Below are 20867 nucleotides of genomic sequence, written 5' to 3' on the forward strand. Positions count from 1 at the left end.
AAATGACTACCTGATGAATGCATTCAATGCAGATGTCTAGGCACTCTTTTTTAAATGTGCTTGCAAGAAGATATGCTCCCATCTTGAAAAGTTCTGTGGCCGGTCAAATGCAGCGTAAGCAAGGTTAGAACGTAAACCTGCGGTATCGAAGACATTTTTATTGTATGTTTACTTCTATTCTGGCCACACACATACTCACAATAATAAACGTGTTGAGATGATGTGGCCTGGAAAGCCAAAAACTCAGTGCTCAGTTGATTAAACACTGGAATTTTGTGCACTGCCCAGAAATGAGGTTAGCAAATGGCGTTTGCTGTTTCCAGTTTGGAAGTGCACAAAGGAAAAGCAGGAGAACACACTGTCTACAGTGCCCTGGCTTCTCCCCACATTTGATGAATGTTGGGGTACGTCACTCCCCGTAAAATGAGTTGCTGTTGACTCCAAATATGGCTGGACTGCAGCACATGAGAGGTAATTGCCAGGCTGAAATCGAAAGCCTTGTGCGGGCCTCATCCTCAGGTCGCTCGGATTTCTGGTTCTTGCCACAGAAACGAGAGAGAATGTGGAGGAGAAATGGACAGACAAGATTTAACAACATGCATCAAGTGTGTGACTGCGTTTCTCATTGTGCATGACTCCTTTTTCTGCTGTACCTTATGATTTATTGTTCCTGCTTCACTTCAGACACTGCACAGTACTGGGTTACTGGTCTTATTTTATTGATAATATGATGCAATGTTTCCTTGAAATGTTTACTACATCAGCTCTTTACACTGTCAGAAAACATCTGCAACAATTGTACCTTTAGGGGTACAATAACTTGTCACTGGGTTAGTACCTTTAAAAAAGACAACTATGTACCCTGTCAACCCCTGGAAGGTCCTACTATGAACTTTTAAGGGTAAATAAGGTACAAAGTTGACCTTTTAAGGGTGCTACCACATTGACAAGATGTCGTATCCCTAAAGGAATACATTTTTTTTATTTTTTTTTATAAGACTTATAAGGATTATTTTTTTAATTTATTCAATATTTGAATGCAATAGTAAGCGATCATATCCATACGATTTAAGGCTCTCTGTTTGCAAAAGCTTGGCTTGGGTGCCGTAGAGTTATTATTCTTGTTTGAAAAACTGGTTCATATCCTTCGCTGAACAAGATAAACTGTAGAAATCAGGAAGCCTCAAGTTAGTCCCCCTTCTACAAAAACAAAAGAAAATGCTTAATTTTTTTTATCTGTATTGTAAACAGTAGCCTTTCCTGTTAAAACAAGTTAAGATACGATGTACAAGTTAAAACTCTCTCAAACTGAACAGTGATTTGAAATACTCTAATAGATTTTCATGCAATTGATGCATTTCTTAGGACCACCAGATGTGGAGCAGGCATGCGAGCCCAGCGTCCGCACGTGGAGTCCGCATAACGGCATGGATCTGCGCATGGTGCCCCCTCCCTGCCCTCTGCAAGGCTGCATGTTACAGCTGGAGTTTGCTCATCCGGTTATCCCTGACTCGCTCACGGTGTGGGTGACCTTCTCATCCCAGGAGGAAACCGTTCTGCCTGCCATCCACAATATAATCTTATTGACTATAAGTGGCAACAACCTGTCTCTGGGTCCCAGCAATTTGTTCTGCGACACACCCCTGACCATCAAGCTGGATGTGCACGAGAAGGTGTACGGAGTGCAGTTTTTCACCATGGAGCAACATTTGGAAATTGATGCAACTCTGCTCACGTCCAAACCTGACTGTCCTCTGTGTCGAGAATGCGCGCCGCTGCACTATCGGCTTCTACGGCAGCCGCCGTTCATGCACGCACCCAAGGGCATCATCCTGAGTGACTCGATGCGAAAATACATGGATAGGTGAGTCTTTTGGATTTAATAATGCTGTAACAAATTGCTCATTTACACCTGATGAATTAATGAATGTTGACCTTACTGTGAAGATGGTAACAGTTCTTTGAAAAAATATAGCTGTATTCCTGGTTAATTATTTTCTGTCATTACATGATTTTAGGTCCTGGCTAGCGTTTAGATACTCTTGTCCTGCCAGAAAAAAAAAGTCGTATTGACTTTGGAACTTGTCTACGATTTGGAACTGTTTTACCATAGAACAAAAGTAACGTAATTCAAAGTTGGAGTGTGAAATGTGCCTGGTCAGTATAAGGCACAGCAAATCCCTGCTCAAATATTGCGGTGTGTCTCTGTACTTTTTCAATACTCGAAAGAAGCCAAGAGAAACAAAGAGAAGGATGCAGCTGCTGCTTGATTTCAGTCCAGGGCCTGGCTTCAGAATGCCAGTTAACATGCTCTGCTGTCTTGAGGTTGTTCTGGCCTCGACTGGGCACCTCTGGTTTGGGCAGTATTACACTAATGCTTACCCATTTAAGGCCAGATACTGGGTCTCTGGTCAGCGTTTCTGTATTGGCCACTTCTGGATGCATGTGAACTTAAGGGTTTAGCTTTCCACCCACTGATATAGTAGCACAACGTGTTTCCAATAGTTGAGGAAAATGTGCAGGTCCAAGATTTATCTACTACCAGCATTGATTATCTTTGCACAGACATTTTTTTCAGTAATGCTGACCCTTCTGTTTTGTTTTAGTTTTTTTATGAGCAACAAAGTGCAAAATATTTTCTGCACACCTGCATCCAATTTTATGGTAGAGGAGACCGGGGATGGTTGTAACATGGGGTTAGTTTTAACACTGTTGGTTTACTGTAGAAATTCATCAATCCAAATGAATCCAAACTGAATGTAGTATCTTAAACTTTGCATTAATTTACATGTGCATCACATCTATTCCAAACAAAACATCTTGCATCAGTTGTCGCATTCAGAAACGGAGAAAGCCACCTACTTTCATCTGTCACTGCCACTAACCTCAAGCATGACAGCAGTTTTTGCCTTGATGATATGTTAGAAAAGCTTATTTAGCAAATATTCAGTTTCTTCCACTGACCAAATCTTTCCACCTGCAGCCACGTTTAATACCTAGTATAAACAGATGCAACTCAGCACTGTGCATGTTGCATGGTGCAGGTTTGCAGATGCATCTAATAGGCACTTTTTCCCACTTTTTCCACCTTAAAGGATTTTTTCTTCGCTAGGCTGTAGCTGAATAAAGGAGACATGTTTTTGATCTGAGGTAGGTAAGGTTTTGGCTCAAGTAAACTGTGGTCAACTCACAGCTGGGTTTGAGAGTCTGTTTTCTGAGTGACGTTGATTCTGAGATCTGAATCAATTATAATCACTTCTTCTCATGCTGAATGAATTCTTTACCTCAGCTCTGATCCAAGAGGGATATTGATCTTTGGTAAATATGTTCTGACACCTCTACCTAATTTGGGTCACCCATGTCTCTCTCACTTGGCACTCGCTCGTTAATTTGAACAGAACGCCTTCGGTTTTGGATTTATGTAATATGGAACGTTAAGGTCTGTTCAGAAATACGAGAGTAGGGTTGAAGCTCTGGGATATAGAAGTAAATCACTCTTGGGTTGACCCTGCATGTGTGTGACACTGGCCTTCAGAAACCCCCCAGCCATCTGCTATTCCCCTTCCTGACCTGGCCCTCTTTGCTCTCATGGCTTCAAAGGGCACCCCTGCTTTGAGCTGACAGGACCCCCCTGCCAATGAGAAAGAGGCCAAGACAACTGGCCAACTCATCCGCTTTAGGGGCCCCAGCCTCCTGGAACCAGGTCCCCCTTGGTCTAAGACTCTCACCTCATGACACGGTTGTGTCAAGTCCACTGGTTATGGCATTCCAGAAGCTCCACCCTCCTACCAGTTAATAATGCAATGATTGCATTGGTTTGATGTTGTGCCCCATAGTCTTTAATCTCACTGGGAAATTGCTTTATCCAGCTTACAGGATAAGTACATTTAATAGCAAATTGCATGGAAGCCAACTGACATTTCTAGATTTTGGAAAGCAAGTCAACTCTAGATCCACTAGATCTTTTAGAACAAGGTGACCTTTGGAACCAGGTTATTTCATAACCACTTCTGTAGGCGACTTTCACGTTTCCTTGAAGATCCTCCTAACTCCTAATTGGTTTCGGACCAAAACGTTACAAGAATTTGGCCTAGATTATATGTAAACCAGTTGCAAGTTGCATAGGAAATGTGCATGTGCTATACACCGCTGTAGAGCTTTTGACGTCATAGCTGACCGCAGTAATCCCTGTTTACCAGAAGTCATGTTCCGAGGGAAGATTTGCACTGTGGAAATGTTGGAGTTTCTCTCTAAATTCACCACTATAAGGTGATTTCCTTTATATGTGATTGACATAATTTATCAACCAGAACAACTAGGGATAACCCAACTAATGATTTATCTTCGTTGGGGCATTCACTTTATTACTGTAGTATTATCATCCCCAACTGAATCCCTAGAAATACAAGGAAAACCAAATCTTCTGTGGTTTCGGAAACATGACTACATGCGGGCACTGGTGGAATTGGAATTCTTTGAAACGTAGATTGTTTAGTGAGAACTCCTGACAGCCTGGTGAGATGTGGGCATCTCATTTAAGACCACCAGTTGCCGTTTTCCCAGAAACAACTAAACCTTGTCTATTCTGTTGCAGAAGACCCTTGTGGTGCTTGCGTATGGTGTTTCTCTTGAGGAGGTCACTTGAATAGCATGCTTTCTCTTGTCTTCAAGCACTTCATAAGTCTTGATGTGTTTCTGTGGAAGTCTTCCAACAAGTATCGAGTCTCTTTTTGATCAAGAATTCCAGGTTGGCTTTCTATTAAACGAAGTACTGTCTGAATGGGAAGCTTTCCTAAGCATTCTCTTCCTCTCTCGTTCTCTCTCCCGTCTATAACTTCAACACGGTTTCTATAAGTTAAACACAGAGAATGCTCTGAGGTGCAAACAGATGGTAGCATCACACATTTAACTGAGTCAGCGTTTGACCGATGAGCTGCAAGTGCAATTCTGTTGACATGTTAACTTATTTCATGCCATGTCATCAACATATATTTATGCCATAAGCATATTGGCGGGCCTGTTGATCTGTCAAGAGTGTCTGGCTCACATGACGTCATACGACATATCATCAGCTGCACCAGTTCAGGACAGTTGAGAATACAATGATACAATGCATTAATAAGACACAGATGAAGTTCTGTTGAAGGGTGGAGGCCGAGCAGACGATGATGGCATTCTCTGAGACTTCTTTCTTCAACACCTCAGCACATGTGTAACATAGAAAGTCTGGAGGCAGATGTCTCTTTATGCAATAGGAAGTGGAACCTTGTTATCCACAGGGATAGGCATGTGCACTTAGAATTAAAAGCAATTATCAATTACATAATGATCTGATAATTTTTTAGCTGAAATTTAAAATGCATTTTCCAGTTTGTCAGACAGCACTTCAGAACTGCACATGTTAACTTTCAATCAGGGGCAGCAACACTGCTAAACGCTCTGTAGGGTGTATATTTGAGTATTATATATAAAGGGTGTGTTTTTCCTTAGCTGAGTAATGCATTGGCATTAGCACAGTTACATATTGTTCACTGATCAACGCATCATATAGTCTAGTGGTCGGCCGATATTGATTTTTTTTTTATGGCTGATGCCGATATCTTTGAGAGCGGGGAGGCTGATATAAAGTCAATGCATATGATATCACACTATTGAATTTAAAGATCATAAAAACACATGATCTTGATTTCACGCCTAGTCAGCTAAACAGGGTTGAGATGTAATATTAGTCCCATTAAATGCCATGTCATTTTACATTGTGGCCTAACCAGGTGCGATATGATAAGTTTACTGCAAAAATCAATGTCTCTCCTTAAAGTGAAAATGTTGTGCCATGAGATAAAAATCACAGCCAATCAGCCTGGCATTCATTTACACACTTGAGCATGTTTAACATAACTTTACTTTGTTCCAGAAAATGTGGGCTGTTGCAACTATTCTCCATCTTTTTCACTCTCCATTTTTTGAGCACATGCAGTATTTACAGCAAAGATAAAGAGTCATGTAATTGAACAATATTGCGTTGCTTATTTAAACTAGCATAGACAACTTCACTGAAGATAGCAAGTAACTTAGTTAAGTGCAGTATTTTATCTGAACTTTTAATGTGGCATAGATAGCTATCTACCGGTACAGTGGAATATTTATAAACATTTATTGTTATAACTGGATTTTGCCACTGAACTGTGCTTAGATTTATCAAGATACCCAACATTTCTCATTACCGTCCCATAAACCCGTAACTCTCGGTTGATTTCTTGTGGTTACCGGTTTCAATAACTTAGTGGCAGTACGTTCTAACATGGCTGGGATTAACTACTAATAGATAAACAAACAGACTGCTGAGATCATGTAAGATATGCTGCTGCTGCTGCACAAATACACATACAGTATATAAATCCCGTATCAGATCTAGGCAGGTGGAGCTGGGGATGTGGAGGGTTTCAGAGGAACTCTGATGGTGCGCTGCAGGACTACCCTACAGAAAACCCTGAACCAGACTATTTAAATGCTGAGCAAGCAATCTCATTGGCTGCAGGATCAGCAGAGGCCAATTAGCGTGTGCCATTAGGTAATGATTTGATTGCTTGCAGATTGCATGTAAAGGACAGATCAGCCTAGAGTTTAATGGCTGAAATACTATACTATACCACACAAAAACGCACGCACGCACGCACACACGCACGCACACAAATACATGATTTATTTGTATTTATTGATGATGTCTCACTCTCATGTGAGCCTTTCATGATCATTGGCCAGGACTTGCAAACTCAAAAACTCCCTTTCAACGCACTAAAATCTCAGCTTTATGTGTGTACGTGCCTTTTTGTGTGTTGTGTAATTTGCTTTTCTCTGTGCAAATATTATTTGTGTTTTCTGTTTCATTTAATGGGACTTTCACAGACGTTTTTCCCTTTTCCAAAACACAGGAAAATTGCAGTTTAAACCTCTTGCCGGTGTCATTCATGTCAAGTGCTAATTTGAATGATTTGTTTAGCCTCTTATTAAACGTTACTGCTTCCCTGCCCATTAGAACAGACACCGTATAACTCTGCTGACGGCAGCACAAATACACTTGGCCTCACGTGAACCTGCGGCGTTCGTAATAAACGTAATATCCGTGGCACTCTGGTAATTTGGCAGTGTTGTTTTGTTAATCAGCAGAGATGTGCTTGCGTTTCTCTCTGGGAACGTGTCCAACGTAAATGCAAATAATGAAGGCTTTGTGTATTTTCCTCTCGCTCATGTTGACCTGTGTAGGTGTAGTTTTGGAGATGGAAAGCTGAGAGACTTGGGGTTCCTGTCTAGTAGTTAATGCACATGCTGTTTTGTAGCTTTGTGGGTGGGTTGTAGTTTACAATATTAGTGGATATGAGTGTAGAAAAAAATTTAGATGGATGTTTTGTGTGTATGGCTTTCTTTGTATTTCTAGTGATCGGATTTGTTTAGACTTTAAGAAATTGCTTAATGGGTGCAACAGTTTAGCTGTTTATGATTGCTGAGTAAAGTCACAGATGTTTGTATATTTGTTGACTGTTTAACAATGGCTTTGAGTGTGCAAACCCCCCCCCCCCCCCCCTTGGTAGAAAGAAGTGCACTTAATTGTATTGAATGTGCACTTAAAGTTCAGTCTTTTTTTTTTTAAAAGCAAGCTAAAGTGTGCTTCTTTTTCACAAGGGCCCCCAGAGACCTGAGCTTGGGCTCTTTTCACTTGGTTCGTGTGAAGGGCCTGCAGTAAATCTCGGCATCTACTGAGTAGCATAGAGGAGAGGTTATCTACTTTCATCACTTTATACAGTTTTACTGACCAAATGCAAATGTCCCCCAAGAGGTGGACAGCACTCCAATTCACTCAGAGAAGTGTTGAAGATGCGACTTGTGCTTGTTTACAGGTGTCCTCTGAGAGAGGAAACATGTCTGGCCTGTTTTGCTGGTTATCAGCCGCCGCAATCGTTCGCCGTGACCCTTTCCTCAAAGCCCAGTGCTAACTGAGCAAGTTTTGGTTACATTGTCTCAGCACAACTTCATTCCTCATGACATCCCACATGGTTCAGCTTGAGTATAGATCCACTTTCCTCTTCAGACTGACACAAGATCAGATGTCTCTTATCTCTGATCTCCACCACCACCAGCTGATGGTTCAACGTGATAGCTCATGTGCTTAGAATCAGCACTAAACCAGCACTAAAAGTTTTCAGGGTGTAGAAGGAGCTAGGTTGGATTGACATAATTCATGTAGTGTAAACTCTGGTGTCTTAGCATCCTAAATCAGACTTTTTCAGCAAGGAATGATTAGAATGCTCTGATTGACCACTGTTTGGAAGTGTCTGAGCTATGCTAGAAGCTATTTGCACTTGTGTTGTGCATTAGGTGGACACCTTAAAGCAGGGGTGTCCAATCCTGCTCCTGATGGGCCACTGTCGAGGAGAGTTTAGCTCCAACCCCAAATAAACACACCAGAACCAGCCAATCAAGAAACTTCCAGAACCTTCCAGGCAGATGTGTTGAGCTAAACCCTTGCAGGACAGTGGCCATCCAGGAGCAGGTGTAGACATCCCTGCCTTAAAGTCAGTGAACTGTCGGTCTAAGGCAATACAAGGCAAGGCAAGTTTATTTATATAGCACATTTCATACACAGTGGTAATTCAAAGTGCTGTACATAGAAGTAATTGAAATAATCAAAATAAATTAGAACAATTAAAACAGTTTAGAATAAAAAGGAAATAAAATACAGTGCAAACAGTCGGACGAACGGTGGCACAGTGCTCATGCATTAAATGCACAGCTGAACAGATGTGTTTTGACTCTGGATTTGAATGTGACTTCTGTAGGGGCACACCTGATCTCTTCTGGAAGCTGGTTCAGCTGCGGCTGGCATAATAGCTAAAAGCAGACTCACCACGCTTTGAGTGAACCCTTGGTATTTCTAGTTGATGTGATCCTAATGATCTGAGTGATCTGTTAGGTTTATATTCAGTGAGCATATCTGCAATGTATTGAGGTCCTAGGCCATTGAGTGATTTATATACCAGTTAACTCAATCCGAAATGTTACTGGAAGCCAGTGTAAAGACCTCAGGACTGGTGTGATATGTTCATATTTTCTGGTTCTGTATGAGCTGCAACTGTCTTATTGTATTTTTAGGAAGGCCAGTGAGGAGTCCATTACAATAATCCTGTTATATAATAAACCCTGCTGGTGATGAAAGCATGCACAAGTTTCTCAAAATCTTGACTGGAAACAAAGCATCTTTTTCTTGCAATATTTCTTAGATGATAGTATGCTGATTCAGTTATTGTTTTGACATGACTACTGAAGCTAAGGCCTGACTCCAGAATCACACCGAGATTCCTGACTTGATTTTTAGTTGTTTGACCCCTAGCGTCAATGTATGCGTTCACCTTGAGAACTTCATCTTTGTTTCCAAACGCAATGACTTCAGTTTTGTCTTTAACTGCGCAGGCTGATCGGCCCTTTACCTGCAATCTGCAAGCAATCACATCATTACCGGATGGCAGAAGCTGATTGGTGTCTGCTGATCCTTTCAGCCAATGATATTGCTTGCCCAAAATTTAAATAGTCTGGTTCACTGGTTGTTAGCTTGTCCTGCAGTGCACTATCAGAGTTTCTCTAAAAACACCTCCACCTCCCCCAGCTCCACCTGCCTTGATCAGTTTTTTTTTTTTGGGATTATGGTTTTGGTTATGGTATGTCTATTTGTGCAGCAGGAGCATCATATCTTACATGCTCTCATGTAAGCGTGTGTGTATTAGCTGTAGCAATAGCAGCAGCAGCAGAGTAGCAGATCTAGTCCTCCAAGGCCAAATACATTAAGAGTGTGTTCACACTTGGCATGTTTGTTTAGATTAAAATGAACCCTTGGTGCGATTGCTCTGTTAGTGCGGCTCATTTGAATAAGTGTGAACGCTGCCATCTGAACCCTGGTGCGCATCAAACAAGCGGACCGAGACGCTGAAACGAACAAACTCTTGTGCGATTCAAATTAAATAAGAAATGTTAACAAACCAAAAACAGGACATGATGTCACAAGATGCGACATTAAAAAGGAAAATGAAAATGTCCTGATAATTTACTCACCACAATGCCATCCAAGATGTTCATGTCTTTCTTTCTTCAGTGGAAAAGAAATTAAGTTTTTTGAGGAAAACATTTCAGGATTTTTCTCCACACAATGGACTTCAACCGCAACCAACATGTTGAAGTCCAAATCAATGCAGTTTCAAACGGCTCTGCACGATCCCAGCTGAGGAATAGTGTCTTATCTTGTGAAACGATCGGTCCTTTAAAAAAACAAAAATATATACTTTTTAACCACAAATGTCTTGTACCATCTCCGAGGTGCGCTACGTGTGTCGGACGATTTTGAAGTTGGAGGAGAAAATTAGATGATTTTTCGCCCTTCCCTACTTTTTTGAACCGGATTACACAGACAAATAACTTGGACAGATGACGTGACCCGTGACCTTTCCAGCATGATTACGTAATGCCTGGCGCGTCGCAGACCAGAGCAGCACAAGACGAATAATTGTGGTTAAAAAGTATATCAATTATTATTTTATTTTTTTAAATGACCGATCGTTTCGCTAGATAAGACACTATTCCTCAGCTGGGATCGTGCAGAGCCGTTTGAAACTGCATTGATTTGGACTTCAACATGTTGGTTGCGATTGAATTCCATTGTGTGGAGAAAAATCCTGAAATGTTTTCCTCAAAAAACGTAATTTCTTTTCCACTGAAGAAAGAGAGACATGAACATCTTGGATGGCATTGGGGCGAGTAAATTATCAGGACATTTTTATTTTGAGGTGAACTAATCCTTTAAGCAGTCTGTGTGAATAAACATAAATGCCATGTCAGATGTAGCTTCTGTTCCACCTTTGCAGTGTAAAGATTGCTTTTGATGATACAATTGAATTGGTTGCAGGAAGCCTATAGTATTTTCCTAGTGGCTCAATGTAAAAGTACATTCCTGACAGATGTGTGATATTTTTTTTTTGCATTTTTCCACAGGGATGTTGAGTATGGTGGTGTGTACACATACCAGGTCCAAACCATCTCCAGTCGGAGCGAGAGTGAGCCATCACCTCCGTTCACACACCGCCTTGGAGCGCCGTACTGTGGAGACGGTCTCATCCAGAGGTGAGATTGGATGTGTTTCCACAGCCTTTAGAGCAGTGGTTCTCAACCATCATTTGAGACAGAATTTGACAGAAATTTCCTGGTTTTCATTGTTATACGGTAGGGGGCGCTATGACGCATCTTCTTAAAGAGTACTCAATCTCCTGATCAGAAGACATGTGAAGAAGAAGCAGAAACAAGCAATAGCATATGTAATCATATGCATTTGTAAAACAACGCGATCATCAACATTTAACAGAATATAAATCAAAACTGCCTAATGTTCCTGAATGAAATGTCGACCCAGGACGAGCTACAGGACTGTGAAGCTTTAGGAGTGTTGATGGACTCGATTTACTCCATCTGTGTTTTGATCATCGCTCTGAATCCGATCGGGATGTAGTCTTTGACGAAAACAGATTTTCTCAGCTTTTTGCTCAAAATGTTGCTTTTTTAATTTAAGTTTTGATAAAAAAAAGGAATGCATTAAGCTAGAATTTTTTTGTTTTGTTTTGTTCTTGTTTATAAGCAGATGTTTTTTTTGGGATAAATTGCATGTTCAGATATTACAACAAAATATTCTGGGGCCCATGAACATTTTGTGAAAATGATCAGAAATGCTGGTGCTGGCTGGGAAAGAGTTAATCTAGCTTAATTAAAATGCTACACAAATCATACAAGAACCCCCTCAACTATACTGTTTTATTAATTAACGTACAGTTCTTGAAAAATCGGGAATTACAAAATGAATTGTGGTTCAATAGCTTACTTACAGTACATCAACTCTCCTAGAATCTGTTAATATATTTTATAGTTATTTGAGTGTCCTCCGAGTCCTCCGAGTCGAAAGATTGAGAACTACTGATTTACTGGATCATCACATTAACCTTGAGGCTCATCCACTGCCTCAACAAAACATTTTAAAGTTGTTGAAAACATACTGTCATATATCTACTGCACGAGGAGGTCCATGCTTTTAACAACATAGATTTATATCCACCAAGGGAAATCATCATTATTATGTTTATTATGTATACATTGATTTATTCCAGGTCCCAGGGAGAGGAATGTGATGATATGAACACTATGAATGGAGACGGCTGCTCCGGCCATTGTACGAAGGAGCCGTTCTTTAACTGTATTGGTAAGTGTGGAGAGAAACCGTGAGTGCATCATCTGCTCATTACAGCCGTCTGTCAAACGCTACGGCAAAAGTGTGGCACGCTTAAACGTACCCAATGCTGTACGTCAGTTTTGGTTGACGGTTTTGCGAGATGTGTTACCGTCTCGCTCCGGGGGGAAAAGCATCTTTGAGAGCAGCACTTTAGGAGTAATAGCTTAGCTGCGCTCTTTTATTCACTCCCTCCAGAGCCATTTTTTATCACCAGCATTATGACATCCTTGTAAAATCTGTAAGACATTTAAATTCAAAACGAACACACTAACAGATTTGTGAAGGATGCCTTGGCACCTTCTCTTGTGCTGTATTATTAATAATAGAAGGCTTTCCGGTTTCTGTTTTTATGGTCGAGCCTGAGGAAAGGTTACGTCATTGGAAGACAGCAGTAGGGAAATTTAGTTTACTTTTAGACACAAATGCAAAGCCTTTCATGAGTGTAAAATAGACAGCAATACTGCTCTTGATATGGAGCTCATCAATGACACCTTCAGTGTTCAGCAGCTTGGCTCGCCATGGGCCGTGCTCCCGAAAGCAAACTTGTGAGTGGAAGTACTTACTTACTGTATTCCACATGGTTAGAAATACAGTAGAAGTCTTAAAGGTACAGTACCAAAATAAAGGGCCTATTTGATCACAAAGGTCAGAGAGACAAACGAATGTAACTAATAAAATGGTAAATGTACTACCTTTCAAAAGTTTGGGTTAAGTAGAATTTTTAAAGGAATTAATACTTTTATTTAGGAAGCATGCATTAAATTGACCAAAAGTGACTGTAAAGACATGAAAATGTCAAATAAATGTAAATGTAAACTATTTTTCTATTTTCGATATAATTTTCTATTTCTTTTGAAATGTCTAAAATGCATCACTTTCTACAAAAATATGAAGCAACATTTAAAAATGTTTATTGGGCAGCAAATCAGCATATCAAAGTGATTTATGAAGGATCATGTGACACTGAAGACTGGAGTAATGGTGCTAACAATTCAGATTTGATCACAGGAATAAATTACATTTTAAAATATATTAAAAAGGCAACAGTCATTTTCAAATCGTGATAATATTGCACAATATTACCGTTTTTACAAACCCGGTCACACTAAATGCATCTATAGCATGCAGTGTGTTTATCGAAAATTAGTTTTTACGTGCATAGGATATGTATGGGGTGCGTGTGTATTACACTCAAATGTAGTGCGTATCAAATGCACGCGTAAAATGCGTATTATATGCACGTAAAAAAACTAAAAATGCAACCTTGGTAAGCAGAAGATACTTATTTTAAAATATGATTCCTCTTTGTAGACTGCTAGTGATATACTTAAGCGGCATTTTCAGAATATCAGGCATTGCATGTTTTTGTCCGAGAGTTTATTTCTACCATTTGCTGAAGGAGCCACATCTGTGTGGCAGCTTGAAATATTTGTTTTTGTGTGGAACCATCAGGCACCATCATGAATGAACCGTTTGTCTTTCTGACTGTGCAACTGATTGTTTTTTTAGCTGGATTCCGCTGAACCAAAAGATAGTGTTTGGTTTACCTATTGTGTTTGAATTAGGTTGTCCAGAGACAGTAAATTGCTCGTCTCATTGTCTCTGAGGAATATAACGATATCGCGGGTACGGTGTGGCACACACGTGCATATGGCTGTGTGCAATGCCATGTGGACGCTAGGTGTGTGTGTGTGTGTGTGTGTGTGTGTGTGTGTTTGTCCCCCTCTGCAGCCCCTCGTTTCAACATCAGTAGAGCTGAGCAAAGGGGAGCTCTGGAATTTATGTGAAGGCTCGAGCCAACTTGGCGCGGCATGCCTCCGTCCTCCTTGCTGGAAACCCTTACACTGAGTGAGAGACAGACAGACAGACAGACAGACAGAGATAGACAGACAGACAGACAGAGACAGATAGAGAAAAATATAGATTGACAGACAGACAGACTGACAGAGAGAGAGACAGACATACAGACAGAGTGAGAGAGAGAGAAAGACAGACTGACTGACAGAGAGAGATACAGAGAGACAGAGAGACAGACAGACAGACAGACAGACAGACAGACAGACAGACAGAGACAGACAGACAGACAGACAGACAGACAGACAGACAGACAGACAGACAGACAGACTGACTGACAGAGAGAGAGACAGACAGAGACAGACACACAGACAGAGAGAGAGAGAGAAAGACAGACTGACTGACAGAGAGAGATACAGAGAGAGAGACAGACAGACAGACAGACAGACAGAGAGAGAGAGAGAAAGACAGACTGACTGACAGAGAGAGATACAGAGAGACAGACAGACAGACAGACAGACAGATATATATATATAGATAGATAGATAGATAGACAGACAGACAGACAGACAGACAGACAGACAGACAGACAGACAGACAGACAGACAGACAGACAGACAGACAGACAGACATTACCTTCCATGAAGTGTGTAATATAGTTGTTTGTGAATGTAAAAGTACAGCAAAGATCAAAGTGCAGATAAATGGAGTTATTGTGGAGAAAGAAGCGATTCTGAACCCCCTAAAACGAGTCGTCAATAATTACAGTCTTGCTTCCTGCACGAACCCATGACACGAACCCATGTCATTTTGTTATTTTGTGACGAATTTGCGTAATGCCAGCCTAAGGTTTTCATTGGCTGCCAGTGAACAACGTCAACTTTGACCCTCAAACACTTTTTGCTGTTGAAGCAAATCCACTTTAATGCACTTCAAAAGGATGAGGATCCAAAGCAAAATTCAGATATGGTAATGGGCGTTTGGTTTCCGACACACACTGTAAGGAGCCGACCAATCACATACGACTGGGCCATCTGACCAATCAGAGCAGAGCAGGTTCTCATAAAGGTGGGGTTTAAAGAAACCGAATCCTTAATCGAAACGTTTCAGACACTGTGAGAAAAGAGCTTAAGCTGCAATGTGTATTATGAGAGTATAAAATTAAAGTGTTGCGTGCATGATGCATCTAATATAGCAGACCTCCAAAACTAAATCAGAAGCCTTTAAAATAATACAAAATTACAATGAGCAATACGGATAGAGAATATTTTAATAATGTATTAGTAAATATTAGAAATTAACATTAATTAATTCTTTAGTGTTAAAGTGTTGTTATTGTTTGTTCATGTTAACCAATGGAACATGTGGAGTGTTGCCATTGGATTGTTTAAATAATTTTTATCATTTTTTAAATGGTCTCTTTCTTAGTGTATTATGCACTGTTTTTATCATTCATTTTATTTGCACCACTAATATTCAGTTTGTTGATAAACTGCCAGACAGACAGAGTAGGAGTGGATGGAGACACAATGTGGGAGAGAGAATGTGAAATGGTGAGAGACGGACAGAGGAGGATTGGTGAAGGAGAGGAACAGCGGCTCCAGAGCCTGGAAAACTCATCCCAAATATCCCGAAACTCAACAGCTCTCCTGTCTCACTCACGGCCCTGGAAAACCTGATGGATCTTAAAACCTGAAGACTGCTGCCTTCGGTGGTAGGAAGGCATGAAGGCAACATCTTGTCTGCCAAGATGCCTTCATCTGCTCGGATTCTGACGGCAGCATAGATCCAAAATGAACACAAATCTGAGAAAATACTGGCCGGTAACTTTATTAGGACCTGCAGCATCATGGATTTAAATGGTATTTGAGAAGGACAATCTGACTCTCTCAGAAATGCAAGCCGCCTGCTAAATAAAACATGTGTTGACATTCTTTACAGCTCCATGTGCTGACACACCTGTTGAGTATTGCTCACATTAAGCCGTCGAAGTGAACATTTTAGGAGAACAATACAATTTTGGATCACTTTCACTTTCTTCTATGATATGATGCTGTGAGTGTAACAAAAGTCAAGTCAAGTCGCCTTCATTTAAATAGCGTTTTTAACAGTATGGATTGTTTCAAAGCAGCTTTACAGTGATAATAGAAATTGGCGTAACAGTGAAGTTGCGAAGGTCATCAGTCATTAACTTAGGGTGCACTGACATGACACCATGTTAACAGAAAACCCTTAACGCCGCCCATCCGCAAAGAGTGCCCGGTGTCTCGAGAACGCACTCCCTGAAATGGGTTCGAAGGTACAAACGAGTATCCTCAGCGCAAACCTCAGAAACGCAAACCCGCGGAAACGCAGACATGCGGATCACGTGTTCGGTCGATAGGTGTGTGCATTTGAATATGTGTGCAGGCGTGTAGTCCTTCACAAATCAACCCTCAACAAACTTGTTAGGCCTTAAAAATGTATAATGTTTGTTGCGTCTGCGAAGAGCTCAAAGAAAGGAATTTTATCTTTTATCTCACATTTGCTTTTGATCGGGTATGATTAGGGTTTAGTGCAGGTGGAACGTTATTTTTAAACGCGTTAAAGTCCGCATGAACCGGAAGTTGCAAACGACTTTTCTCAAGTGTTGTGACGCATTTCCGAGTGAAAGGGAATATTGAACAGAGGGCAGGGTTTTACTTCAGCGCTCCTCCTCTCCATCTCTCGCCCACAGCAGAGTAACGGTTTGAGGGGAGTGGTTAAGCGATTAACCAACCCAAGCCGTCAAGCCTACGTCATCAGAAAAATAACCATTCCAGACCCGGAAGTAACTTTTCAGACTTTGATTAAAGATAACTTCGGCAAACAATTGTTTTCCATGTATTAACTTGCACGGATTAATTGTTCACCACAAGACTAGTAATATCCGCTAACAAAGTAAATATAGGGTCAATTTTGATTTCATGCCGACTTTAAGCATAATTTTTTGGAGCTCTCACCAGACTTTTGATTTCCGAACTGCTGTGATGCGTATAACATCCAACGTCATAAAACACCGACAGATTCACTTTCTGTTTCGAATAACACTGAGCTTGCTTTCAGCGCCACTCACTGGATATTTGTGTTGCGGAAAGAAGCAGCAGCGTAATATCATTTTGCATGAATATATTCACATAGTGCTGTAAACTTAACTTTTAATTTAAAATTTTCTTCATTTTATTACATTTGATAACATTATTAAGTCCAACTAATTGTAATGGTACGTGCAGTTTAAAACAGGATACCTTTCCAGACCTTGATGGATAGAGTTGAGTGGTGCATTTTAGCCTGGCCCTTAAGAACTTGAGTATAGTAACAAATACATAATTTATGATATCCTTACATTTGAAAGCCATTAAAATACCGTAATAATTATTGATAGGATATATCGATATCAGTATTTTGTGTTTAGTCATACGATCCCACATTCAATTTTACTATATATATATTTGCAATAGCCTATAATGTGGGAGGGACAATGGAATTTAACAGATTATGTTTTTTTCTACCAGTAAGATCTACCAGGAGATCTACCAAACACCATGGATTATTTCCTCCTTTTTTACATTTTAAAAATGCACATGAAAAATGAGAAAAATTAACATTTTCCTTAAGAATATAAGCTAAAGCTAAAGCTAAAAGCAAAACAATCAAAAACTAAACAAAGACCATAAGCTATCAACCATAGTGTGAAAATAACTAAAACTAAACCATATTGTTATGAATAATTGAAAATTAAATTAAACCTAGGCCTACATTCAAAACTAATAAACCTTAAATACAAATGTCATGTGATTGATCTGCTGAAAGAACAAATGTATAAATGTCAGTTGTTTTCAGCATATTCTCCTGTGATCTTTATTTCCTCTTATTATTATTCGGATGAAGATGAAACTGTGAGGACGGGGTTTTCAATCTGCACACGGAAACCAAGAGAATGCTTTCTTTAGTTCAGGCTTTATTTACTGTCATATTACTGCACCTTTTTGTTTAAATAACAGTATATGTTAGTATATAATCTTTCTGAAACATGAATATGTACACGTGTGTGTGTGTGTGTGTGCAGATGAGCCGAGCATGTGCTACTATTACGACGGCGACGGCGTGTGTGAAGACTTCGAGCGGGAGACAGGAGTGAAGGACTGTGGCCTGTATACACCCAATGGTTTTCTGGACCAGTGGGCCACCACCGTGGAAGTGTCCAATGAAGATCGGCTGTACTGCCCAGCCGACGTGGCTGCAGGATATCCTGCTATTACTAAGGTTTGTGTCCACAGATTCAGCCTTAAGATGCATTCACACCGACAGTGACTTTGTGAGGAGGCCAGTCACGTCAACTCACTGCATTACATCACTGTGTGTTTGTATTGCTCGACTTTGCATTGCCAGCGGTTGCTCAACTGAACAATTCTTATTGACAACGGTCGCTTTGTTGTTATAAATTGGGGTCAGCTTGAATTATCTTTATGTGCTTTGAACATTCATGGACGAGCCACAGTCTTTTCACCTGCTATCTGATGCATGTCGCTCACTATTTTTTTTTTATAAGCTGTGATGTTATTGGCTGACTTGTCACAACTTATGCTATTAGAGCTTTTTACCAGTCCAATATCGTTGTTTGCAGGTTTGTGAGACTGATGAGAAACCAGATTTCATTCATCCTAATGGGAAGCATTTACAGAAAGATTCACTATCCTCTGTTTAGGGCAGCATGTGCCATTCTTCATACAGGGAATAGGAAATATGTCAACAAGTTAAAACCTAGAAACGCCCACTCTAAAAAATGCTGGGTTGTTTCAACCCAATTTTGGGTCAAATATGGACAAACCCAAACGTTGGGTTAAAAATGTAATTTAAAAATGTAACCCAACGGCTGGGTTTGTCCATATTTGACCTACAATTGGGTTAAAACAACCCAGCATTTTTTAGAGTGACAATTCAGAACATGCACGTAAATCTCTCTCTCTCTCTCTCTCTCTCTCTCTCTCTCTCTCTCTCTCTCTCTCTCTCTCTCTCTCTCTCTCTCTCTCTCTCTCTCTCTCTCTCTCTCTCTCTCTATCTCTCTCTATCTCTCTCTCTCTCTCTCTCTCTCTCTCTCTCTCTCTCTCTCTCTCTCTCTCTCTCTCTCTCTCTCTGTCTCTGTCTCTGTCTCTCTCTCTCTCTCTCTCTCTCTCTCTATATATATATACATATGTGTATTTTTTGTGTACAAAATTGTATTAAAACTATTTACAACCTTTTACTCCGTAAAGCCTGACATATGAAATAGTTAACTTGTAGGCAACATCTATTACGGTGCATATTTTGCATATGTGTTTTTGTTTAGTATGAAATATGATCTATCAGGCTTTTGGGGAGCGTTCATCTCTCAATCATCATTGCATTGCATTATATGTTTTGCCCTCCACAAATTAAAACTAAACAGAATCGATCATAGCTAAGCATTGACATATCATCTTACTGTTTATTTTTTTAGTGTGGAGGGCAAAACATGTAATGCAATGCAATACAATGATGATTGAGAGATGAACGCTCCCCAAAAGCCTGATGGATCATATTTCATACTCAACTCGTATAAAAAAATGATGTATGAACAGGCAAGTAAACAATAAGGCATGTGGTAGATTGTGAGCATCTGTTTTTCTTTTCTGCAAAATTGGGTCTTTTGGAAATCTTGTGGACTTTTGCAAAAGATGGTCCTTTTCATGAACATTGGCTTGCCACAAATACTTCCTCAGTTCCTTCCGTAAGACTGGAGATAAAATCTCCATAGCTGAGAGGACCGTAAAGATGTCTGTGAAATTACACGCCGACCTCGGTGTCAAGCAGCCCTTGTGCACAATGTCCCGGCCTGTCTCCTTCCATGAACACACAGCGTGAAGTTTTGCCGAGGAATGGCTTTTTCCTAAAATGTCAAAGAAATAAGCATTTCCAATAAGTATAATATATCCTGAACATGTTTCCGTGGGTCGATCCATTTCATTCACACTCCTAAACATGTAGCACACGTGGCTTTATCCTCATCTGACTCTTAGTGCCATCTGCCGTCTGTAGTGCGGTCTGAAGGCAACACAACCCAAGGCACGTCGGACATGGCTGTTTAAAGAGCTTTCAGTACTTGTGTTGTTTGGTTTTCTTCGGCTGTTTGTTGTGTCCTCTCATTCAGAGGGGGTTTGGACATGTCCCGTATACCTTCAAGTGCCCGTTCACCCCTGTAGGGAAAGAAGCGTAGCTGATAGGGATCTGCCGGGATGTTTTCAGAAGACGAGTGCAGAAGGGGAGGAAGAGTCTGTGTCTGTTTGCCAGGAAGAACAAACCAATCTTTAGGTCATTTTCATTCACTGAAAGCCACATCTGAAGACTTACACACTGTAACGTCTCTGCTCCCCACCTGACATTTTAAAGACCGTCTGTGTGTCTTACAACAAGAGAGAACACAACGTCTCTTCTTCTGTGTGGCCTGGGAGAGATACTCTTGATTTAGGTCATATACAGTAACACTATAGCCCAGTTTCATCCATTTGAACTAATTAACATTTAATACCAATTAATCTCAGAGATTCCAGTGGATAGTCAGTGATCTGTCTTCTACATCATGAGTGCAGAGGAAACGTAAATTATGAGTAGCTCGACAATCTTCAGTTTCAATTAAAGTAGTTATCTTGTGTCGGCATTCACACTGTTCATACACTTGGATTGACAATTACTCTTCGATATTCATAATCTGAGTTTGTAA

At 40.4% G+C, this 20867-nt stretch overlaps 1 protein-coding gene across 1 annotated transcript in view; it reads left to right on the forward strand.

Annotated features, from left to right (window-relative positions):
* pappaa (pregnancy-associated plasma protein A, pappalysin 1a) overlaps window positions 1-20867 on the forward strand; it is a 103155-nt gene that overhangs the window by 22420 nt on the left and 59868 nt on the right. The window contains exons 8-11 of the mRNA XM_079606408.1: window positions 1366-1864; window positions 11035-11163; window positions 12195-12286; window positions 18198-18394. Of these exons, the coding sequence (XP_079462534.1) occupies window positions 1366-1864; window positions 11035-11163; window positions 12195-12286; window positions 18198-18394 (917 nt within the window). The remainder of the gene's footprint in view (window positions 1-1365; window positions 1865-11034; window positions 11164-12194; window positions 12287-18197; window positions 18395-20867) is intronic.

The sequence above is a fragment of the Phoxinus phoxinus genome (genome assembly GCF_949152265.1).
Source record: "Phoxinus phoxinus genome assembly, chromosome: 3".
Classification (NCBI taxonomy): domain Eukaryota; kingdom Metazoa; phylum Chordata; class Actinopteri; order Cypriniformes; family Leuciscidae; genus Phoxinus; species Phoxinus phoxinus.